This window comes from Hyaena hyaena, unplaced genomic scaffold (genome assembly GCF_003009895.1).
Source record: "Hyaena hyaena isolate Hyena2069 unplaced genomic scaffold, ASM300989v1 scaffold_113, whole genome shotgun sequence".
NCBI lineage: Eukaryota > Metazoa > Chordata > Mammalia > Carnivora > Hyaenidae > Hyaena > Hyaena hyaena.
This window is the reverse complement of record NW_024080745.1, coordinates 2876875-2903493: the sequence shown is the minus strand read 5'-3', so window position 1 is coordinate 2903493 and position 26619 is coordinate 2876875. Positions and strand designations below refer to the sequence as shown.

General features: G+C 37.1%; 2 protein-coding genes across 2 annotated transcripts in view; one reads left to right on the top strand and one right to left on the bottom strand.

Annotated features, from left to right (window-relative positions):
* CCDC38 (coiled-coil domain containing 38) overlaps positions 1-9506 on the top strand; it is a 44534-nt gene extending 35028 nt beyond the window's left edge. The window contains exons 14-16 of the mRNA XM_039236573.1: positions 4335-4540; positions 6726-6819; positions 9287-9506. Coding sequence (XP_039092504.1) covers positions 4335-4540; positions 6726-6819; positions 9287-9400 — 414 coding nt within the window. The 3' untranslated portion in view covers positions 9401-9506. The remainder of the gene's footprint in view (positions 1-4334; positions 4541-6725; positions 6820-9286) is intronic.
* Positions 9507-10490: 984 nt separating this feature from the next.
* Positions 10491-17227, bottom strand: SNRPF (small nuclear ribonucleoprotein polypeptide F). The gene is made up of 4 exons (XM_039236571.1): positions 17082-17227; positions 15623-15748; positions 11205-11269; positions 10491-10619 (listed from the first exon to the last, which is right to left on the bottom strand). The coding sequence occupies exons 1-4, from the start codon at positions 17082-17084 to the stop codon at positions 10553-10555; spliced, it is 261 nt and encodes an 86-aa protein (XP_039092502.1). The 5' UTR covers positions 17085-17227; the 3' UTR covers positions 10491-10552.
* Between the last annotated feature and the right edge of the window lie 9392 nt (positions 17228-26619).

Sequence of the window (26619 nt, the reverse complement as noted above, 5' to 3'; positions counted from 1 at the left end):
GCTCTAATTATTACAAAGTATGATGTTGAAATTGTTCTCCCCACAAATATATCTTAGTTAAGAGTGTACACACATGAAGTAGTTCATTGTCTATGATCATTTTGTTCATAATTTGAAGATCAAATAATTAACAGGTGAAGCACTGCATCAAAACTGAATGGAGTATCAGCCCAACACTGAGCTTTTAACAGATGTCAGCCTCTCTTGCTGACATGGGGCCCCCATGATGCACTAACGCATTATCTATTTTTTACGTGGATGTCTCTCCCAGCTGGATGCAAACCCCTCCAGGGCAGGGACTGCACTACCCTTCCTAGTTAGATATGTTAAGTGTCCCTGTTAAGTAGGTGCTTAATAAATGTTTGTTGAATTAATGATTAGTTTATAGACCTACGACAAACTCCAGCTAACAATGATTTCCTTGTAAAAAAATCTCAAATGAAATAAAAAGTAAAATCTCAGATATGAAGCTAATACCACATTTATGGTTATGAACTTAATTTTCAAAGAAGTAGATGTGGGGGAACTCAGTCAGGTGATTGTCCTCCCTAACCATAGGATGGGCAGGGTTACAAAAGCAAAAGTTGCTTATGGCTTATTCACACACACATTTCCTAGGGTGGTATAGTACCCTGAGTTAGGAGGAGATGGGCTCATGCACTGCTAAAGCAAGAAGTGTGATGACAGTCACCTTTCAGTTCTTCAATGCTGGCTTTTAAAAAATTGTGTGTGTGTGTGTGTGGTAAAATGTACATAACATAGAATTTACCATTTAACCATTTTAAGTGCACAATTCAATGACACTAAATATACTGGCAATACTGTGTAACCATCACTATTTATAGAATTTTTCATCATCCCAAATAGAAACTCTCCCTCCCCATTAGAAAATAACTCTTCATTCCATCTTCCCAGCCTCTAGTAACTTTTATTCTACTCTCTGTCTCTATAAATTTGCCTGTTTTGAGGTACCTTATGTAAATGGAATCATACAATAGCTGTCCTTTTGTGTCTGGCTTATTTCACTTAGCATAATGCTTTCAAGGTTCATCCATGCTATAGCATGTGTCAGAATTTAGTTCCTCTTATGGCTGAATAACACTATTATATTTATATTCCACATTTTGTTTATCCATTCATCCACTGATGAACATTTGGGTTACTTCTACCCTTCAATTCTGTTTTAAATAATTCTGAAGCTGACATTAAAAAATGTCAGAAAAATTATCAATGATATGGCATCTTTCCCTGACCAAACCCCTTTCATCCCTGTTTAGGATAGCTATGAAAAATAAACATTTTCAATACCCTTAAATTTTGAGGCAACCAGATCCCTAAACAGAGAAGGTAGGATTGAATATAATTTTGGTATTTGTGTATTGCACACTCTGAGAAAATGGGGCCAATAATGCATAGTGTCTCCTAGAGATGTGAAGTGCTAGGGTGGAAAAGGGGGGACAGAGCAGAAAAATTGACAGGGGAAAAGTATTCTTAGAACCATTCCCATTCTTTCAGATCTCAAAATGTGCAAAATATAATCCTTTATGAGTGAACAGCAGTATCTAATTTTGATATTCATAAATCATAGTTACTTTGGAGCTCTAACTATAAAATTATGATTTTATTCTTTCAAAACATCCACACTCCTATTTAATCTCTAACATTTTTTATCAATTCAGTATTTTATTTTTAAAATAAAATTTTAAATGAGTATATTGAAAAGTGCACAAATTATAAGCTAATTACAGAGTATCTCTTAAGAAATCTCCTCAAAGTGAACACACCCATGTAACCAACCCCTGGATTTAGGAAACAGACTGTTAGAAGCGCCCCCAAAAGCCTCCCTCATGCCTCCTTCCAGTCTCTACCATCCCTCAAAGGTGACCACTATCCTGACTTCTCTTACCATCAATTAGCTTCCATGCTTTGAACTTGATATAAATGGAATCATGTGATATATCTGGCTTCTCTCAAAATGATGTTTGTGAGATTCATCCACGTTGCTTTGTGTAGCAGTTACCCGTTCATTTTCATTTAACGTGAAATGAAATGTAAGCTACTGTTCAGTTTGCAGAATGTATTCATCTCTAGTTTTATTCTTTCAAACAGGGAGCTGATCCAGTTCAGTTGAGACTTGTTTACAGTCAGCACACAGCAGAATGTGACAGGCCTTAGAATTACAGAATCCTCTGACATCAAGATATCTTCCTGCTCCTCTATCCAATTTTGATATAATTATTACTCCTAAGCATCGCTCTGGTCAGATCATTTCCCTTTCCCTTTTGGAAGGCATACAAAGTCCTCATCCCAGTTTTGGTCTTCCACAGTTCTGGCCAACCCCACCTCCGTGCAGCAGCTGGAAGTCCTTCCATCCCTTGCAGGCGCTCAGGCAGCCCCTCCTCCGAGAGCTGCCATCTGGTGGCAGCTCCAGGAACTGGACACCGCTTCTGCCATCAGGAGGCCCGTACCTTGAGCTCCTCTGCACTGTTGGGCCAGGTCCTCAATCCCTTTCTCATTCGTGAGTCTTTACTGCTTAATCTCATTCCCTAATCTTAGTTCTTATGCTGTTCTTACCTTGTCAAGAAAATATCTCTCCATGTCTTTTCCTCTCCTGTTTCACAGGAGGAAATTTTAAAAAAGAAAAGAAAAAAGGCATTTTGAAAAAAGAAGACATCCTGAAAGTCCACCGCCCATCCAACTCTGAAACTCTAGTGTTCAAAAGGCCTCCTTCAGAAATTTTCATCAACTACTAACCATTCTCATATTAAGTTGCTTTTTCTCAGCATCAGTGTTCAAAATATTTAAAACAAAATTTTTTTAAATATACTCCCCTTGCAGCAAAATTGTTTTTACATACCCAACATACACTTCTCCTTGGTGGATGGGTATATTTTATTTTTCCTTTTATAGTTTTTTCTATTTCTAAAGTTTCCTGGAAGTGTTGATATAAATAGGAAATGTTATTTAAAAAAGGAGAGAAAAAAGGAGATTTATGTCAAAAACGTCTTTTGCTTTATTACTTTTTCCTTTAATATTACTTAGTGTTTCTCCAAGTTTTCTAAAAGGAGCATTTTTTTAAAGTTTTAAACTTTAGTTCCAGTATAGTTAACATACAGTTATATTAGTTTCAGGTATTAAAAGGAACATATTTGTAATACAAATAGGAAATACAGTGTTACTTTAGAGAGAAAAAAAGAGGTGATTAGTGATAAATGGGACCATCAGAAAGATGGTTAAACCAGGAGGTGGGAGGGACAAGCTGCCGGAGGTAAATTGTTGGTAACAGATCTTGACTTGTAATGAAGTGTTGGTGACTCTGTAAGGAGTCTTTGATTCTAGGAGGGCTGTCCCATGGCTCTTAGAGCCACATCTTGAGTGTTACTTGTCCTGGCTTTATGATGATTCTCATCTTCTTGAGCAGAAGCAGGCATAGGGACAGGATGCTACCTGGAGAATGATTTACTTTGCCCAGCAGTTTATTGAGGTCCTCTTAACTGCGAATGCCGGGTACACGGTGGACAAAGAATGAGAATTTTATGGTCCTGAAACACATTACCTATAAGCTCGAGCAACTCTACCAACAGTTGAAATGGTGCAGTGGCCAGGTGCAGGGATCAGCAAGGTTTGGCCTAAGCCTCTGCTTGGATCAGAATACTGCAATGGCTTCCAATGGAGAGAGTGAAAATTAAACTTAATAGACTTTGCAGGGCAATGGGGATCTGTTTGCTTGTAACTTTTTTTCCCCTCGGAGAGAAAGCACTCGATCCTTTATTCAGCCAACATTTTATTAAGTACATAGTTCTATGCAAAGTGTTGCTTTAGATATACGTGTAAATGTAAAAAATAACTCCTGCCCTCCAGGTGCTTACAGTCTAGAAGGGAAGATAAGGCATGTATGCAGATAGCTTTCATACCAATGATTACAACTGAGAGTAATAAGTACAAAAAGATTTAAAATGTGTGTGTGTATATGTATGTGTACACACACACATATATATATGCTGCCTCTATTTGAATGCTCAAGGAATTAGTACATGAAAACACACAAGCAAAAAGACTGTCATATTAAAATTGCTTTTTATACTTAGACTGAAAATATTTTTAAAATCCAAGGTGTTACCATAGTAATAATGTGACTATAAATTATGATATAAATAACCACTGTTGCATTTTCTCACTGTTCTATTAGTTTTCCTTTTAAAAAGAAATATTTAGTAGCATATAAGAGCTGCTATACTTCATTATAATGTAGTATAATGGAATTCTACATTTGTTGAATGAACGAGAAAATAGTGATGACATGTTATGTTTTCTGCTCTCCTTTTCAATCTTAGGAAAAACTGATAGAATCTCTTAGTAAAAAAATTAATCAAGTATACAAGGTCTGCATTGGAGATGCTGATGTTGGCAGTCTCAACCCAGTTCAAAAGCTGGTAAAAGTAGAGTCTCGCCTGGTGGAATTGAGTGATCTGATTGATTCCATTCCCAAAGAAAATGTGGAGGCAATTGAGAGGATAAAACAGAAAGAACGGCGGCAAAAGTATAGTCAATGATATAAGTGTAGTGAACGACTGAATGAGATGAGAAACTGTTTTTGCTGGCATTCCACAAACACTGAGCAAACCCCTATGACATGGCAAGGATTGTGATAGAGGCGCAGTAGACCCAATGAGTATGAGTAGAGTATACCCTTCTCATACAGCTATTATTTAATGTAGGAAACATGGTCATCAAATAGTCTTCTGAAATAATGTGTCACTAGCAATGGTAATGAGCACTGGTTCACCTGGGCAACTGATCTAGTTTGGGATGGGTGAAGGGTCATTTTACCCTGAAAATATGGACTTTCAGAATGAATATTCACTACTTATACAAAAACTTTGGATCTTGTGGAAGGGGAACTGCACTTGTGATGGGAGGGCCCAAAGCACAGAATTAGAGCCCTTCACTGGAATGAGACTATATATGAAGGAATTGTTTAAAGTCAAATGCATGCATTGAGGGTTTTCCTCAGTGTATAACTGCCAACACTTAACACACACAGCATTTACATATTAACTCATTCGGGTCCTCAAGGCAACCTCATGATGATTATCATCCCTGAAACAGCACCCCCTCCCACCTCCACATCCTTGCCTACCAGGAGAATACACTGATTTACACACTTCCATATCCAGTTAAATAAGGATCTTAATTTTTAAAGTTTATTTATTTTGAGAGAGAGAAAGTGCGAGCAGGGGAGGGGCAGAGAGATTATAGAGTGAGAATCTCAAGCAGGCTCTGCACTGCCAATGCAGAGCCCAATGCTAGGTTCCAACTCAAACCAGGAGATCATGACCTGAGCCAAAGTTGGATGTTCAACCAACTGAGCCACATAGGTGTCCCAAGGATTTTATGTACGTACTACCTCTCAAGCAATGATTATAAATATATGATCCCTAGTATAATGCGGCATGTACAGAATGCTTATAGGTGGAATGACATTCATGTTATTGCAAAAACAAAAAACAAAACACCCATGTTGAGAGGAGATGAGCACTACAGTTGACTGCTTGGGTTCAATGCAGGTTCTGCCATTTACAACTTTTGTGACCTTAGGTAGGCCACATAACCACTCTGAAGTCTCAGTTTCTTTTTCTTTAAAATGGCAGTTAATAATGATATTTATTTCACAGGGTTGTTGTGAGGATTAAATAACCTATGTAAAAGTACTAAAGCACGCTTGACACATAAGTATTCAAATATTAAGCATTAATGTTAGAGATTTTGTTACTGCTTACAGAGGGATATTGCTTCCCCCATACAAAAATGAAGTCCAGAATACATATAAAGGTGATTTTGGTGGGATTTTACTCAATATAAAGCAAAAAATTTTAAATTGTAAATAAAAGATTACTCCTTACATAAGATGACCTATGACTAGGGTACCTAGTGGCTCAGTCAGTTGAGGGTCCAACTCCTGATTTAGGTCCAGGTCATGATCCCAAGGTTGTGAGATGGAGCCCTGCTCTGGGCTCTGTGCCAAGTGTAGAGCCTATTTGGAATCCTCTCTCCCCCTTTGCCCCTCTCCCCAGCTTGCATACTCACTCTCTAAAATGGAAATGGGGTGGAAGAAAAAAGACCTCTACGACTGACAGCACTTGCCTCTTTTCTAAAATAGGAAATAATTCTCATTGGATTGTAAATACAACTTATTTTCAATAGTGATACATGAATCTAATTCTAATTGCTTGTCATTCTTACCAAAAACAATTTTGTTTTTCCTATGGCTTAGAGGCACATAAAACTAATTTTGCATAAAAAATGTTCAGTAAATGTTACACTTAAAATTATTAGAGTCAATAAAATAGCTATCACTTACTGAGGGCCTTTCTACACCAGGTATCAGCCCGATATGCAGAGGTCATTTACTTTGATCCTCACAACTCTAAAGAGAAGAAGACAAATAGCATTTCTTGGTCTTAATAATATACACTGTGGTACATGCATTTTTCTACACATTATACTTTAGATTTTATTCTTTTCAAGCATTTTCTCTCATTTTAACACAAATGGGATCTGTTGTTGAGATTTCACCTGAATATTCAAAAGCCATAGTATGAAGGTGAAGTATTAATTTAACTTTAAGGGATCTCTTATATTTGGGTAGTTCATTACCAAGGGATAATAGATTTTTTTTTTTACTTCCTGTGATTTATAATTGCAAAACTGTTTTTCTTTGACAGATTACGTGAAGAGAAAATGAAAGAAAAACAAAGACACCAAGAGGAAAGGCTAAAAGCTGCCCTGGAAAGGGCAGTAGCACAACCAAAGAAAAAGGTGTGTTTTGTTATCAGTAGGTCCAGCTACATCTAATATGTGAATGCTTCTGTGAAAATACCTAATTCAACTAATTTATCAAGGGTGAACGTTAGCAAAATAGTCTTGTCTGGTCACAGCTTCAGATGCTGACTCCTTGTTACTTTTAGGATAATTCAAATATCTGGGTCTATGATTCTCCATTAGACCCATTTTAATAAAAACCTTTCCCCTCTTTTTCCTTAGCTCCAGGTTCATGAAAAACCAGAGAATTTCTTCTTTAAATAATTTTTTTAAATAGATAGTAACAAGCATATGGCTCAAAGTTCAAAAGATACCAAGAGTATTTAGTAAAAAGTAAGTCATTGTCAGTTCCCCTCCCTGGATGCAACCACCTAAGTTTCATCTAGATGCATCCTTCTGGAAATAGTCTACATAGTTATTGTATATATTCTTCTTCTTACAAATGGTAGCCATGAGCCTTGCTTCCTTCACTCAACAACAAAGACAGCAAACCCGGAGAATTACATATAATCAGACGGGTCTTCTTCTAATCCTCATATTGTAAAAATAGTAAGATTAATAGTTGAAGTTAAAATGATTTACCAAGTCACCTCAGATTTAGCAGCAGATTCAGGAGCAGCAGTCAAGGTGCTTTATATTACAAGATCACCTGTCCAATAATAAGTACGGGATTGGGCAGCCACTGAGTGCATCTGGTCCATGACTTCCCAATGGGTATAGAGGGTCTTGTGTTTCTAAATGCTACTCTCCTTCCTCTGGGTTAGGGTCTGAAATATATTCAGGGAAGCCAATTTCATGGTTATCTGCAAAGCTACTATGGACACTGTTTCTTACCACAGTAATAGCTCTAACCTACAGTGAAGGTTTATTATATGCTTCACAACCAGCCTTTTGAGCTAAGTACTTGAAAAAATTTAAGTGTGGTAACTTAATATATATGTCAAAAAGTGTTATCTTAAATTACTTTATTTAAATAAGCATTTCATCTTTAAAAGGGTCTGACTTCCCTATGAAGACCTGACTTGTCCTTTCTCCCAAAGAAGAATTTACCATTTATCCCTTGTCCACGTATATACTCACTAAATTCACCAAGCTGAAATGATTATTTTTAATATATCCATCTTTCCTTCTAGACCGTGAGTTTTTAGGATTTTTTTAAACTTTACTTTGGAAGAGAGTGCACACATGCATGGGGGGGGGGGGCAGAGAGAGAGGAGGGGAGAGAGAATCCCAAGCAGGCTCCTCCCTGTCAGTGTGAAGCCCAACATGGGGCGCAAGATCATGACCTGAGCTGAAATCAATGAGGCTTAACCGACTGAGCCATCCAGGACCCCCTAGACTATGAATTTTTATGACCTTTGTATCTCCAATGCTTAGCACATAGTGGATACACAATAAATGCTCACTGAATTAACAGGCTAAAAATGAGACTGAGAACTAAAACTGGAAGAAAAATGAAAAAACAATAACAATCTGGTAAGTTGATAATGTACAAAAACCTCTGGCAGCAGGTCTTACCCAGTCAGGGCACTTCATCACTGGCAATTTTCTCAGATAGTATTAATAACAAAGGTTATCAAAAGAAGATTGCTGACAGAGAAAAAAAATGTTCACATCAGGAGAAATCCTGGGATTCTAGTCCCTAAGAACATTTTGGTTGATAAAATGATGGGGAGGACTGCCCTTGTTACTTACCTGGGGCCAGGAATGTCAAATTCTGCAATGCAAGGGGCAGTCTCAAATAGGGTTAGTGCCTCTTTTGCGACATTGGAGGTCTCATCAAATCTCCTATTCAACAGAACAGTTTTCTCATCCATTTAATTTACACAAATTCAGATATAAAAGCAAAACAAAATAGTAAAGGAGGAAAAAAGAAGACTAAAAGAGAAAATTCTGATATTCTTGAGTATATGCCCCAGAAAGAATGAACAAGTACAAACTAAAGGGTTTCCCTAAGCTTCTCCTGATGGAACACATGTAAGAGCCAACAGGATTACTAATGTTTAAGAAGATATACGTGGTTTTCTCAAGTTTTTATCTAACAGGATTTTTAAATGCTAGACAACTGGTGTTCAGCAGAGGAAAAGTGATCTTTTCTAACCAATGCAGGAGAAACCAGCTATGGCACTTACTGAGAAATGAAATGTTGACCTCAAACATGGTGCTTTTCTAGGCTGGCCCTATCTGAAACACGCTTTTTGATGACTTTACCTAAATCACTCAACTTCCCCATGAAACCTAACTCCTGTCTCCTACTCACTCTGATGCTCTATTTATTATGTAACTTTGCCTAGCACATTGGACATTGATTAGGTTATCAATCCCTTTGTAACTGTGATTTCTTTTTTACTATTTTGAGCCATGTAATTCCTTGGAAAAATCAAGTGAATGTTATTATTTTATTTATAATTCATTAGAAAATAGTTATGCTGAAAAATACTAAGTATTGTTTCTTTTGTTTCAGCTGGGAAGAAGACTTATCTATCGCTCAAAACCTTCATCTGGTATCAAACAGGAGCTATTTTTGGTCAAGGATACAAGAGCAAAATCAATAGAGGAAGAATATTTTTTCACTTGAATAGGTGCACTAATAAGACATTTACTGCCAGAATGTTTTAGGCATTTTGTAGATTTTGGTTTTCAGTAATGGCAATATTCTGCCCCATATGTTGCCCTAACCAATTTGAGGAAGACAGACACTTATTCTGGTGGTTATAGGATTGGGAATGGGAGTTATCTTCTTTTATTGAAGACTTTTATTACCATATTCTCAGTAGTATTCTATACAGCTAAACATCTATACCTTGGAGTTATCCTAATTGGAGCTACACATCCAAAGTTTACTGTAACTTACATTATTTTACGTTACATTCCTTTAACTTTACATTAACAATGTGATGAATGACCAGTAAAGTGCCATAATGGCATTCTCTGAGAACCTGGGGCTTTAAATGATCTAATTTGTTTTCAACCATTCCACAGTTCATAGTATACACTTTATCATTGTGGAGTATACATTTTAACATGTATAACTCTAAAACATCTAAATGGTTTTGAGGAGTTTAAAACTTAAATGAAAACCACGAGTATATTCTCAGAATGTAACTGTGAGACTGGTTTTTAATTCACACTAAGGAGTTCTGTTCAGAACACTTAATTCTCTTAAGTGAACAAACCATATACCTCCAGCTGAAATACCAGTTCACAATTTCTGATGTGCTCTATATCCACAATCATTTTAATTTTCAGGTGATGTTTCCATTTTAGCTGCAACATGTACATTATTTTGCTGATTTTTACTGATAGAGTTAACAGGTAATTTGTTGACTACTAAGTAAAATGAAACCGTATATATTAATTCTAAGGAAATATTTAACTTTACGTATGTCAAAAGTGGTTCAAAAATAACTTTAAAAGAAACAGTTGTTTTTTTAAAAGGTCTCAGTTAATATATCATTACAAGAAAAGCACTGAAATTCACCTTCATACGTGTTTATTAAGCATATAATTTTCTCCTGTAGAAAAAAAAAACAATACTGAGCTTATAAAAGAAAACCAACTTGAATAAAGTTGAGTGGCTTAAGTATTAATTCTGTGAATAATCTTTCAACTGTTTCAACATTTGAGCCCTGCATTGAAATATTTGAATATGAATAGTTCACAAGACAAGTTGAAAAAAAAATGTTTATTGTCTAGAAATATATATAAAAAAAATTCCCCAAAAAAGATGCTATTCTCTCATTTCCCCATCTTCTTCCTCTTCTTCAACACCCCTGATATAAAGGACATTATTACACCTGTAAATAAAAAAACAATCCATTTTGTTGTTCCAGCCGGAAACCACATTAAGATGTGAATTACTATTTCTAGATATTTTTGATTACAAAAATACTGAATGCTAATTTTACAACATATCATTTCTTTCTTTTTTTAAAAAAGTTTTTACCAGTGATTTGTTATAAAGCACATGAAACTTATTTACCAAGCAGATGTTATAAAATGGTATCTTTATGATCTTACAAAGGTAATGACTCAAATTTGAAGGCATGAAGCTATTTTAAAATGAATGTAATAAAAATCCCTAATAGCAGCCAGACCCAACTAAAATTCAAAACCAAGCTCTTTCACCTAAACTACTGAAAAAAGTTACACTCAAGAGCTGGAAAGTTTAATATCAACACTAGAAAAATCTTAAGGATGAGTAACTCCAAAAAATTTCCGTCTTCTTTGACAAGTTTAAGGATTTCAAAACTCTTTAAGTCAAATTTTAGATTATGTTAATAGTGATTTAAAGAAGTAATTCTGAAATTGAGGCACTAATTTAAAACAGGTATTTCTAGTGCACAACAGTAACTCCTTATATATACTACTATTCTTGTTACCTTATTAAAACTTCACCCAAATGTCCAGACAATGCTCCATCTATGTATTCTTCTGTGTTTGCAAGCTTTAAATAAAAAGAAAGTTTATTAGTATAATACAGGAGAAAAATAATGTAACACTACCTAAAATATTAGGTAATATTGGAGAGAGAGCTCATTAACTGAGACCTTACTATACCAACAACTCCCATTTATCTATAATTAACAGGGTATTAGCTTTCTTTTACTATTGCGGTACTTTTGTTATTCATATAAGCATTCAGTAAAGTTAACATCGATGGATGCAGAATATATAATAAAGCTTGTTTCAACAAATTTTTTAAATCTCCCAGTTATGTAAGACTCCTTTGTAATAGACATTAAAACGGCATGTCAAGGAAGACAGTCTCCAATTTATGAATAAGTTGTGATTTTAAAGTTTTCCAAAAATTCAGTTCTAAGGAACCAGGTATTAACTTTCTGCATAATAACACTATATCACATTGAAGAACCCAATGGGTGCAAAATCTCTATCTAAAATATCACATACTTTTATATTAGTCAACAACCAAATCAAAGAACTGAATAAGAATTTTTAAAAATTATGTACTAATAAACAGAGAAATAAGTTCTTAAGAGAAAGTTAAACAATTCAGAGTAACCATAATTAATAGTTATTTCAGGAAAACTATTATTTCTAATTTTACATCAAAATGTTTAGGTTTCCTTCCACAAATAGGTAAAAAACTTTATTTGTAACTTTTATAAACCACAATCACTTAAAAGGTTCTCTATCACTATCATTCCATTCTTTTATCATGCTACGTCATTCTGCTTTGGACTTCTTCCCACGCCCTAAACACACCAAGCAAGTTCCTGCCACAAAGCCCGTGTACTTGCTGTTCCCACTAACTTGAGATGCTTTTTCTTCAGATATTCTCTTCAGCTGCTCATTCAATTCTCTTTTCGGATTAAATTTACTTCCTCAGAACTTTCCCTGGCTATCCTATGTAACACTGTACACTTTGTTTCTGCTTTCTTTTTCTCCACAGCATCTATCATTACCTGATAGAATATTATATTACCATCTCCCACTACTAAAACAGAAACTCCTTCAAAGTAGGGACTTTATTTTGTTCATTGATATATATTTACAGAGCCAGGTATGTAATGGGCACTCAATAAATTTTCATTCAATAAACAAATTCAAAAGCATCATTAATGTGGTTATAGTTATTCAGATACATTTCACAACGCTGGCAGGCTCGCTAGGAACTACATTACTTCTAAAACCAAATATTCTGTGGGTATTCTTTCTTTCTTTCTTTTATTGAGATACAATGCCCATAGTATAAAATTTACTTTTACAAGATACAAGTTAGTGGTTTGTTTTTTCCACTCCACCCTGACTTTTTTTTTTAAATGTTCATTTATTTTTTGACAGTGGGGAGAGGCAGAGAGAGTGGGGGAGACAGAAGATTCAAAGTGGGCTCTGTGCTGAGAGCCCAATGCAGGGCTCAAACTCACAAACCATAAGATGGTGACCTGAGATGAGCCACCCAGGTGCCCCCACTGGTTTTTAATATATTCATAAAGTTGTGTAATCACTACCACTATTTAAGTCTGGAACATTTTCAACAGACTGGTATTACTCTTCAGATTTTTCTATGGTATTGGTAAATTATTCCTGCTTGAGGAATTTTACAAGCCAAAACCATGCTCTGTAAGAACTCTGGGGACCTAAGCATCATCTGTGCAAGTGGTAACCTCCTGAATTAAGGAAAATCTCAGCTTTCTGCTTATAGGTGCCCCTGTTAATACTCTTCCTACAAGAAGTACCAGTATGAAATAGAGTCATGATGGACTAACCACCTACCCAAGTAACCTTTAAAATCCATCTGCCATCAATCAGTCACATAAACACCTACACATCAGGAAAATATAATTTCAAACTCTTTCATAAAAACATCTGGCTGGAAACTACTACAATTATGCAACAAAGAAACAAAACACCCTAGTTTTTAAATGAACAAAGGACATGAACAAGCATGTCTCCAGAAAAGATATATAAATTGCCATAAGCACACAAAGATCACAATATCACTAATCATTAGGGAGATGCAAATCAAAACAATTGAGATATTTTACACTCATTAGAATGGCCATTAGCAAATCAGGAAATAACAAATGTTGGTGAAGATGTGAAGAAATTGAACCTGTATGTTTTGCTGGTGCAATGTAAAATGGTGCAGCTGCTACAGAAAAAAGTATGGCAGTTCCTCAAAAAATTAAACAAAGAATTCCTTTATGATCCAATCATTCCACTTCTGGATACACATCCAAAAGAAGTGAATGAAAGCATGCACGGCAAAGGAAACAACCCACAAAACTAATAGGCAACCAACGGAATGGGAAGATAGTTGCAAATGACATATCAGATAAAGGGTTAATATCCAAAATCTATAATGAACTCACCAAACTCCACACCCAAAAAACAAACAACCCAGTGAAGAAATGGGCAGAAGATATGAACAGACACTTCTCCAAAGAGGACATCCAGATGGCCAACAGACACATGAAACGATGCTCAGCATCCCTCCTCATCAGGGAAATACAAATCAAAACCACAATGAAATACCACCTCATGCCAGTCAGAGTGGCTAAAGTGAGCAAATCAGAGAACTCTAGATGCTGGCGAGGATGTGGAGAAACGGGCACCCTCCTACACTGTTGGTGGGAATGTAAACTGGTACAGCCCCTCTGGAAAACAGTGTGGAGGTTCCTCAGGAAACTAACCATAGAACTCCCCTATGACCCAGCAATAGCACTGCTAGGAATTTACCCAAGGGATACAGAAATGCTGAGGCATAGGAGCCCATGTACCCCAATGTTCATAGCAGCACTCTCAACAATAGCTAAAACATGGAAAGAGCCTAAGTGTCCATCAACAGACGAATGGATCAAGAAGATGTGGTTTATCTATACCATGGAATACTCCATGGCAATGAGAAAGAATGAAATCTGGCCACGTGTAGCCACATGGATGGACCTTGAGGGTGTAATGCTGACTGAAATCAGTCAGGCAGAGAAGGACAAATATCATATGTTTGCACGTATTGAAGGATTAGGAGGAACTCATCAGAGGACCATGGGGGAGAAGAAGGGGAGAAATGGTGGGGGAAAGGGAGAGAGGCAAACCATGAAAGACTCTTGAATGCTGAGAACAAACTAAGGACTGATGGGGGGGGGAGATGGGCATGGAGGGGGGCACTTGTGGGGATGAGCACTGGGTGTTATATGGAAACCAACCTGACAATAAACTATTTGTAAAAAAAAAAAAAATGTAAAATACCATTTTCTTTCAATTGTATGAATGAAGTCCATGGAATAAAGTAAAAATCACTGCTAAAAAAAAAAAAAAAAGAATAAACCTTAAGAAAATTTAGAAAAGGAAAAGAAAAAGTGAATGAAAGCAGAACCTCTAAGAGATATTTATATACCCATGTTCATTGTTATTACAAAGGCCAAAGGGTAGAAACAATTCAAATGTCCAACAGAAGAATGGATTAACATGTGGTATACACAAAAAGGAATGAAACTCTGATAAATGCTACAACATGGATGAACCCTGAAAACATTACGCTAAATGAAATAAGCCAGATACAAAAGGACAAATGTTGTAGGATTCTACTGATATGAGGAACTCAGAATAGAAACTGAAAGAATAATGTTTACCAGTAGACAAGGGGAAATGGGGAGTTATTTTTTAAATGGGTGTAGTTTCAGTTGGGGATGATATAAGAGTTTTAGAAATGGATAATGGTGATGGATGCACCATAATGTGATGCACTTAATGTCACGGAGTTCTACAGTTGAAAGTGGTTAAAATGGTAAATTTTATGTTAGATATGTGTCACCACAATTACAAAAACAAAAAAAACCCTCTGTCCTAAACATTTACAGAAGCTAGCTTAACACACATGCAGTCAGTTCAACAATTCCTTTGGCTTGGCCTGTCTTTTCTCTCAAGAAATACTTTTATTGAATTGCTTTGATTTTGTGTATTTAGCATTCATTAAAAGACTTAAAATTTTCACTTGGAAAATGAAGAGCTAAATTTGGGAGTTTTGCTTGTTCTGCAAAAACAAACAAAAAAACCCCCCAAAAAACCATAAAACCATTTGTTTCCTTTATACCACTATGAATCAAATTCTGAGTTCTTTTTATTTTAACCACTAGAATTCTGTGGCTGAATTTTGGTTTAACAGGTCTTGTCCACAGCTTATCACAATTATAACATCCTTCTTGACCTTGACTTTTTTTTTCCTGAGTTTTATGTTTATGAATTTAGCTGAACTGTATTCTTATATATCACAGTAAACACTTGAGGAGTTAAGGTAAAGCAAAATAAATACAATTTAACGATCTCCTTAGCTTACCTGCATGTTCATATAGCCATCTACAGATACCAGGTAGCCTTTGTACTCCATTCCCCATTTAAGTTTCACCATTACTGGCTTCCCTGTTAATCCATTCAGGAAAGGTTTGGGATTGAGGGGCAAACTCTGCACAAAGAACAAAAAAGGTCTCAATCAATTATTTTTCCTTTGCTCAGTTTCCATTACCTACTCTCCTCTACCAAATCAACAATATTTTATGGTATCCAAATAAAGCAAGCTCTTGATTCTCACTTTACTGCATAAATTTGACTTTCATTTGTTGAAGAGCATTAAGAGAAATTTAAATACCTGGTTAGGCAATTTCATTCAGTATTCACTTAAACAATGAATACCTACTACACTTCACTCATTGTCCTAGGCTATAGAGAAATAAAGGTAAAGACGGTGGGGGAAAAAAAAAATGCAGCCGACAGTCCTAGTCCTCAAGAAGCTCACACTGGGAGGAGGAGAAGCAAAACACATACAAACAGACATTACACTGCACTGTAGTAAGAAGAGATAGCATCTATAAGGGTACGATCAATCCAGTTTTTACTCCTGTCTTTCTACAACTTATGCACACAAGTATTATTTTTATCACGTGATACCTCTACTTAAAATGCTTCCTTGGCTTTCAACTGCACTTGAAGTAGAATCCAGACCTCTTAACAGGACCTATCTTCCCCATCCTATCTCATAGCCAAGTTCTTCAAGCGGTGTGGCTTTCGGCCAGTTTTCCCAACTGGTCAAGCCTTCTTTCCGTACTTGGGGCCTATATGCTCATGTTCCCCTTCGTACACGCTTTCTCTTTAAGGGGCTGGATTTCATATTTCCTATCATTCACGTTTCTAGTCTTCCTACCGGGGATGCCATCCCTGACCTGTCTTCTAATGTCCCATCTTGCACCCTCTCGGCATCCTGTTTGCTCTCTTCTTAGCACTTCTTAACTGCTTATAATTACATGCTTATGTTACTTGATAAAGTCTACCTCTGGTCCGCGCCAGTACTTTTCGCCTTATACTCTAGCGGCTAGAACTGTATCAAGTAGGTAGCACGCGCTCAAAACCTGTTTGCTAAACGAACAAATAAATGCTCCAAAGCCTGCAGGGCCAGGAATCCCAACGTGATGAAATTAAAGTCGATTTCGCAGTGTGGTAAGTGGGGCATAAAGACCGCTTCATCTTTACCTCGACCCTGTGGTCCCAGACAGCAAGGTACCTCAGGCTCACACTCAAACGAAGAGGGGCATGGGTTCAGGGGGCACTTCTGGGGAGGGAAGGGCGTCGGAAGGAGCGCGCGCGCCTCAGATCAGCAGAGCAGGGAAAAAAAAGGCAGGCAACCAGGTGCGCGGCTCCCACGCGGATGAATGGGAAACGCGCTAATCAAGCACCGGGCCCCGCGAGGCTGGTCACCCGCTCTCCCTTGGCTCTTCGACTCCGGTCGTTTTCTTCCTCCTTACCATCGCGACTATAAACAAATGCTGCAGGCCACTCGCCGCCGACCCAGCTGTCGTCCGTCCCTCGTGACTGGAGCAGCTACGGTTGGGCGCGAATCGCAGAGCTTCCAAAGAAATGGCCGCCAAACAGCAGGGTGACCTTTCACCTCCGACTACAGCTCTCTCGGCTTCTGTGATTGGGCAAAGAGAGACGAGTCCTGATTGGAGGAGGTGGCGGTGAAGTGTCTCCTGGCAACGAGCGGTAGGGCGTGAGCTCGAGCCTTCCGCGCCGCGCACAGCCCTGTGGGAAACTGCCGTGGCCCCACTTGCTCCAGGGCCTCTACTAGGAAAACGCGGCAGTGAGGCCGGCGGTGTGTGTTCTCTGCTCGCCTGCCTTGTGAGTTCGACTGAGAAATGCTGTGTACTCTGCAGAGCGGATATCATTTCCCTCCAGCTTGGCTAATAGGAGTTCCTTGTCCTTTCACACTTGTGAGAACGGGTTTTGGGCTCTTGGGGGCTCCTCTTCCACAGTCCCTTCTCTACTCTGTAATGCTCATTTCAACCCAGTTTAAGGGGAATGGGAGAAGCAAGACTAAGGTGAGACTCCCAGAGAAAGTCAAGTACAGAATATAGTTAAGATGAGGTCAAATTGAGTCTAGGCTATGGTGTGGTGGCCTCCCTGTAGATCTATTTCTTTTGCATTGCCACCAGAGACCCGGCGCAGTCGCAGTCTTTTATCCTTCTGATGTAACGGTATTGATCAGAATCTCATGTGTTTTTCCCAGATGCAGACTTTCACCTTTCTTTGGTCTGAAATGCTGAATGCAGTGCTTGGAGAGTAGGCACTTTGAGAATTGCTGGGTTTTGTTATTCTCATTTTGTTATTGCGGCCTTAAGAAAATTGAGTTGGAATTGAGGTTTAAATGTTTTACATGGAGGCATTATGGAGCAATGGGGTAAGACTTTGGAAGTGGCTCAGTGGGTTAAGCCTCTGATTCTTGATTTCAGCTCAGATCATAATCTCACGGTTTGTGAGATGCAGCCGGGTCGGGCTCTGAGCTGACAGCACAAGCCTGTTTGGGATTCTCTCTCTCCCTCTCTCTCTGCTCCTACTCTGCTAACATTTGTGTGCGTGTTCTCTCTCTCTCTCTCAAAATAAATAAATAAATAAATAAATAAATAAACTTAAAAAAAATAAAAGATTGGATTACAGACATGTACACCATATTGCTTTGTGCACTGGCTAGAGATGGGCTGCACATTTGTCTCCAAACTTTATGGCTTCCTAGCAAAGAGAAATATGATTGGTTACATGATCCAATTTCCATAACATTAAAAAAAATTCATTCAGGAAAAGCACACTTGTTTCCATTACTCTGAAAAGAAATTTCTCCTATGGTGTCAGGCCCATGATCCCTGTAAACAGACCCCAAGGAAAAATGTAAGTGTGAATGCTTTATTGGTAGGCACAATCCCAAGGCAATAAGCGTGAAGAAAAAAGGTTAAGATAGAGGAGAAGCAGATGCTAGGTTTGTACATAATGAGCTAGCCACAGCTCCTTCACAGAAACTGTTGGCCATGCAGGCTGTCTCTGGACAGGCTTATTGAAATATTATGCATTGGAACAGTTCAACAAAAGGAGGCACTGAGAGGGAATTTACCGACTGCTTCCATCTTATCTCCTGGCAGATCGCAGCTGAGGAAATCAGCTCCCAGGCTTTAGTGTGGTGGGAGGAGCCACAAGTGGAGGAATCTGGGACCTCAGGAAGTAGTCTGTCACTATAGAGGCAAGACCCCGGACAGAGATGACACTGAGAAAATCTGAGTTGACACATAAGATTTATTTTTATACATGAGGTTATATAAAAAGCAATAAATAAGACAGCAGAAGATGTCTTTGAAACACTGTGACAGCACACGTTATATGATTGATTGCCTAGCTAATTACAAAAAGGAAAAAATAACTGTCTAGTGAAAAAGCCTTTCAGTTACCACCTTAATCCAATGATCAGATGACCATTGTTAGCCATGGAACAAATCAAAATAATGTGCCACTTGATAAGATGCAATGAGAAAATGGACTTTTGTGGTTTTCTTTCCAAAGACACATAAGCAGAATCTAACAATCAGAAAATATCAGACAAACCAGTTTGAGGAACATTACACTAAATAAACGGAGTTGTGATGTTCAAGAGTGTCCATGTCACAGAAGGGCTTTGAGGTAAATTGCTGAGAAAAACCTGGCACAGAATAACTTATATAATGTGCTGCCTCTTAATGAAAAAGAAGAGGGAGATGACAATCCATTTGCTTCTCTGTGCATCAATATACTTGAAGATTCCTCAGACACTAAGAACAGTGGTTTACCTATGGTAGGAAATGGGCTGAAAGCAGACTAAGATAAGCTTTTCACTCCATAAAAATTTTTAAACTTCCCTTCATTAAGCTGAAATTCACATGACATGAAATTTACTATTTTAAATTATATAATTCCATGGCATTTAGTACATTCACATGTTGTTGCAACCACCTCTATCTAGTTCCAAAACATTTTCATTACCTCAAAAGAAAATCTTGTACCTATTAAGTGGTCACCTCCTATTTCCCCCTCCCCCTAGGCACTGGCAACCAATCTGCCTTCTGTCTCTATGGATTTACCCCTAGTTTAGATGTTTCATATAAATGGAATCATATAGGGGCACCTGGGTGGCTCAATTGGCTAAGCATCCGACTTGATATGGCTCAGGTGATGATCTCATAGTTCATGAGTTTGAGCCCTGATCAAGCCCTGAGTTGGGCTCAGCGCTGACAGCACAGGGTCAGCTTGGGATTCTCTCTTTCCTCTCTTCCTGCCCCTCCCCAGATCATGCTCTCTCTTAAAATAGATAGACTTGAACAAAATAAATAAATGGAATAATACAGTATGCAACCTTTTGTATCTGGCCTCTTTCACTTCCTATAATATTTTCAAGGTTCATGCACATTGTAGCATGTAGCACCTCTTGATTACTTTTTAAAATTTTTTAATGTTTTATTTATTTCTGAGAGACACACACACGCACACACACACACACACACACACACACACAGCGTGAGCAGGGGAGGGTCAAAGAGAGAGGGAGACACAGAATCTGAAGCAGGCTCCAGGCTCTGAGCTAGTTGTCAGCACAGAGTGTGACGTGGGGCTGGAACGCACCAACTGTGAGATCATGACCTAAGCCAAAGTCGGATGCCTAACCAACTGAGCCACCCAGGTGCCCCACCTCTTGATTATTTTTAATAGCTGAGTAATATTCCACTGTGTATATATAACCTCATTGTGTCTATCCATGCATCTGTTGATGGACATGTGAGTTATTTCTACTTTTTGGCTATTTTGGGTAATGCTGCTATGAACATCCATCCATGTACAAGTATTTGTTTGAGTACGTGTATTCAAATTGTTTTAGATATATGCCTACAAGAAGAATTGTTGGGTTGTATGGTAATTCTATGCTTAACTTTTTGAAGTTGTTTTCCAATACCTGCACCATTTTACATTCATTCCCATCAGCAATGTACCAGAGTCCCAATTTATCCACATTCTCACCAACACCTGTTATTTTCCATTTTAAAAAATTATTACTATAGCCTTTCTAGTAATCCTAATAATTTATTATTATTATTATTACTATTGTGGTGTTGATTTGCATTGTCCTAATGACTAATGATGTTAAGCATCTTTTCATGTGCTTATTGGCCACTTGTATATCTTTGGTGAAATGTTTGTTCAAGTCCTAGATACATTTATATATGTACTATTTTTGGAACCCTTGAATGCATTGCCTAATTAAAAATTAAACTAGGGGTGCCTGGGTGGCTAAGTCAGTTGAGCCTCTACCTCTTGATTTTGGCTCAGGTCATGATCTCGAAGTCATGAGATCGAGTCCTCTGTAGGACTCTGCACTGGGCGTGGAACCTACTTAAGATTCTCTCTCTCCCTCCTCCTCTGCCCCTCCGCCAGTTGTGACAACCAAAACTGTCTCCAGACATTGGTCAAGGTCCCCCAGGGGGGCACAGTCACCCCCTGATGAAAATCAGTGGATTAGATCAGTGGTTTATAAACACACAACCTTAGACTTGGATCAATTTGTCTTTGTTTTATTTTAGAGACTTGGATCACTTTGTAGGTAGTATTGAGATTTTGCAAACTTTTTATTATTAAAAAACAAAACAGCATGAAGGAGGGCACTTTGGGGATGAGCACTGAGTGTTATGTAGAAACTAATTTGACAATAAACTATTTGTAAAAAAAAAAATAATTAACTATATTAATAATTAAATAATGTGTTAGTGACTAGTGACTACTCCATTAAAAAGAATTGCCATAATAGATAAAAAAGACTATCTTATCCCCATGTGCTGCCCACAAGAGATGTTTATTAAAGATATCTTTCTATAAAAAAAAAAACAAAAACAACAAAGTATAGTTGAACAATTGTACAGTTATCTAATGGAGACTGTATAAGACTGAAATTTCATGCTCTTGGCTTTTTATTAGAATGAAATCAACTCAAAATATAAATACCGTAAATACTGTTTGATTATCATGGATCAGAAGCTCTGATTGACATTTACATATGTATCTGATTTATAAAAATGGGAAAGCAAATGGCCAGTAAATGATGTCTTTTAGTTTCATAAATCATAGAGTCAAGTTGGGGTGGTGGAGGGTGGATAATAAAAGAAGACTTTGGGGGTAAAAAAGCTGGGAGCTCTCAAGTAGATGGTCAACATTAAATATTGACTTTAAACATATTCCAGTTTTTTTTTGCCATGGGGTGGCAGTGGTGAGTTTCAAGTAACATTTTTAATTGACACACAGGCATTTACAAGTTAATCTGTACAAATGGGGATGTCAGTGTTTGCAGAACACAGAGGAAACAAAACAAAATCTCATGGAATTTTTCCTACAGTCTCCTGTTCCATACAATCTCCACGCCCCCCCCACACACTTACCTCATAGTCTGAGTGTCTACATTGAATCAATTTTTTAATATTTTTAGGTTTATTTATTTATTTTGAGAGAGAGAGAAAGAATCCCCAATACAGAGCCCAGTGCAGTGCTTGAACTCACTGTTGAGATCGTGACCTGAGCCAAAACTTAGAGTCAGATCCTTAATTGACTGAGCTACCCAAGCACCCCTACACTGAATTAAACTTTTAAAAATAAACTTTGCTATTCTACCTTTTTATCAGTTACCCACCTTTTGCCAGAGGTATCTCTAAGCTCCCCTCCTCCCAAACAAAATGCAAGTGTGAACATACTATTCTGTTGCTAGCCAACCTTGGATGGTTCTCGATTACTAGCAGCCTAAAACAAACTCCTTGCCAAAGTTTTTCTCCAACTTCATCTTTTTCCATTCTGTCCCACAAACCACAACACTTGCCTTTGAATCACAGGCCACACATTTTTACAACTCGATGTACTTACACTTGATATTCTCTCCATCTAGAAATCCCTTCTTCTATTTGCTCACCATCTCAGCACTATTGCTTTTTTTTTTTTTTTTTTACTGTGGTAACATATATATAGCATGAAATTTACCATGTTAACTATTTTGAAGTGTACAGTTAATTGACATTAAGTATGCTCACATTGTTATACAGCCATCACCATCATCCATCCCCAGAACTTTTAAACTATTGATATTTTGGATCAGATAATTCTTCACTGGGGTAGTAGGGGGTTGGGGAGTGTCCTGACCTGTACTTTGTATGATGTTTAGCAGCATCCCTGACCTCTATCCATTAGATAATAGTATCATTGCTATTCTCTTGGTTGTGACCATCAAAAATGTGTTTGGACATTTCCAAATGTCTTCTGGGAGGCAAAGTTGCCACTCGTTGAGAACCACTAATTTAAAGGGACAGGATTTTCACTGAGAGTTGTGTCATTTTAACTGTGAAGAAATAACTTTGAAAAATGCATTATGGGCATTCATTAATATCAGACACAGAACTATTTGTAACTTGACTATGTGTCAGATCAGTTGGGCTTTCAATAGTAAACAAATAGAGCATTTAATTGACCCAACAGCAATAACATAATCACTTTCATTGGCATTGCTTCAGAATAGCTAAGACTAATCAGAATAAGTCTAGATTGGAAACAACAGCTTCACATGCATGACTGAATGTGTATGGGTGAAAAATTGTTGAAGTATAGGTTTAAAAAGTCTATTTTAGTTTTTTATCATAATTACTGCAAATTTTATAGAGACACATCAACTGTTTTGCAGGAAAAACCCAATCTGTGTTATTCTCAGACTTAAAGAGTATCTTCTATTAAAAATTATTTTATTTGACCTGTTGAGAACTGTGAACAAGACAATATAGACAAATATTTGAGAAAAACATTAATTGTATGCCAGGAAACATGTAAGATTTCCCAAAGCCAAATATTCTGCATCTGATGCTATTTATCCAACACCTAAAATGAGGGATTTTGAGTACCACTTTTAACTTTTCAGGTATTAGAGAATGTATCCATGTATTACCAAAATAATGTGGGCTATTATTTAAAGAACTGTAAAAATGAGGCATTGAATGTTATTCACAATGTTCCAAATAGCTGGTATTTATCCTTAGGTGTGAGAACCAGTCAAGTTAGAAGAAGTTAGGTTTATTTCATACCAGATTAGTTTTATTATTTACTTCTAACAATTATAGTGTATATTATTTATAGATGTTGCAATTATTTATAGGTGTTGTTATTCAAAGCATCACACTTGGTATTTGGTTAAATACCAGGCCTTAGTTTTGCATCAAATTGAGGAATCAAAATAGGTCATTTTAAGGATGTTATCAGCTTCAATATATTACTGTTTTTCTCTAATAGTATAAATTAATAGCAGGAAAAAATGAACATTACAATAAATACTATCCCTTGGGTTGTAACTGTGGTTTCAGTTACAGGAGATTAACCCTTTATCCTCTCAAATAAAGGACAGAATCACTTTTCAGTTTAAGTAACTAAGTTTCTAGTAGGTTAAATCTTTCAGTTTACCATATATGTTGAGAACATTCAGCAGTAAAATATGATTATTTTAAAACCATAAACTGAAAAATGATATTATTCAATGCTGCTAATACTTACACCTAGATTCTTAAAGTATAGGAGAACAATTAGAAATGTGATAAATTAAGAAGGGGAACTAAAACTGGTTCTGTTTCTGCTTGATTATAGATAACAGACTAGATCATATTAGCGACAGTACAAGAGATAAAATTTATCAGCAGAATAATTTTTATTCATAATATAACTAATTTATCTATAGTTATATGTTTAATAAAAATTTTCTTCTTCCTATCAGAACGTATTGTGTTCAGAGAAAAGTTTAGACTGTCCTTGAATCTATATAATAATAATATTTAAGCCGGCAGCAGCATCATTATGACTGCAATTTATTGAACACTTACATGCCAACAGTTTGCATATATTATCTCATTTAACCCTTACAGCAAGTCTGTGAAGTAGGTATTACTAGCTAGAGTTGCTAAGTAACCTTCCAAATCCCACAAGGAATAAGTCTCAGAGCCCAAATCTATCATTCTCTAAACTTTGTTCCTTTGCTCTTCTAGCCCAAACTGTAAGAACTTCAGGAAAAACAAACAATAATAATTCTTAATTACTCGCATAGTAAATAGCCTCAGTAAGACAATGAAAAACCTATACTGCAGACTGAGTGTGAATTATTTTGACATATGCGACTGTCAACTTAATTACCCATACACATGACCTTCTGCATAGTATCAGATTCATATGTCAGTCTGTAAATTAGGTTTGGTGAGTGGTCAAAATTAAGATCACTTTTATATCAGAATGTCTGCTATGCTTCATTTCATCCTCCGTCGGTAAGCAGAGGGCCACAGAAAGCTCATAGGAGTTTAAATTAGAGGAGTTTAAAGTCTTAGCTTCTTACAAACCTACCGTCTCTTTTGAATGATAGTCCTTCATAGGCTTGCTTAAATAGATGGTTTCCCACGGCCTCCTGCTGATTCTGAATGAACAGATTCTCAGCCCCCTGCCGACTGCTGAATATATTGTTTATCCTCATCTTTACTCTTTACTGACAGCCTTCATAATACGTCGCTTAGAAGACAAATGGCATGGCAGAATCTCTGACAACTCATTAAGGAAGAATACAGTAGATTTTTGCCAAATATCACAATATGTTAAAATGTAACATGAACTAACAGCAGTTTTTGTCATGACGGAATAGGGAAAGGATGCTGCCCTCTGTCAAAAGCAATGCAATGTCTCTTTGCATTGTTTTTGAAAGAAAGGTTTCATGAAGAAGTCAACGTGGAGACTATCTATAGCATTTTACCTCTACAACTGCTGCTTCCTCTGTATGGAATGCGTTCTTTCTCTCCTTTCTCTGCCTACCTTTCCAGAGCCAGCTCAAATGGCACTTTCAATATGAGCTCTTCCGTTTCTCCCAGGGCATCACATTCCTTCTGAGCTCTGACCACACTTCCCCTCACCCCCATCTCTGTTATAACAATTAGCATGTTGCAGTATAGTCTGTATAATTATTTGTCTGTCTGGACTCAACCGGAAACTTCTTGAGCACAGGGACCATAGCGTGCTTATTCATCTTCCCATTGCCTGTACTCAGAAAAGTGCCTAGCACAGATTAGGTGCTGGGTTACTGATGGTGAAATGACTCCCTTACCATAGGATGAGTTTTTTCTTGTTGGGGTCCAGATCTTCTGAGAGTACGGTGACTGAAATAATGGGAGCTATTGACAACTTCCAGCTCTGCTAATTTCTTGACGTGTAGCCTTTCAAATTTCCCATTTTGTAAAATGGGGATTGTAGTGATACTTGTCTCGTGGGATTAAGTTTCTTCAAATGTTTCAGTGTTTTTCATAGTCATAGATCTCTTCAGGCTTTCTGCTATTTATTCTTGAGTCAATTGATGTAATTAATATTTTCTTAGGAACCATTCATATCTTGTTTTAGTTTCATAAAGTACTTGTAAGTATTCTCCTATTGGTTGATTTTTATCTATACACTTGGTTATATCCCATTCCTAACTTGTACATATATGTGCTCTCCTGTCTTTCTCTTTTCCTCTTTCTCAAAAGAAATATGTCAAGATGTTAATGGTGGGTCTCTCTGGGTGATAAGATTACAGGTTATTTTTATATTTTTCTGTTTTTTGTCCCAAATGTTCAGAAATCAGTGTATATATTACTTACATAGTCACAAAAATACTTAAAGAAAAATATCTCTTTCCACTCCTTTAATTCCTGAGCCCTTATTTCTGCCTACATTTTATTTTCAAAGGTTATCTTTTTAAAATAAAGATTTTCTATTTTTTCTTTCAAGTTTTTATTTAAATTCCAGTTTGTTAACATACAGTGTAATATTAGTTTGAGGTGTAGAATTTAGTGATTCATAACTTACATACAACACCTAGTGGTCATCACAACAAATGCCTTGCTTAACACCCATCATCTATTTAACCCACCCCAGTCCACCTTTCCTCCATCAAATCTCAGTTTGTTCTCT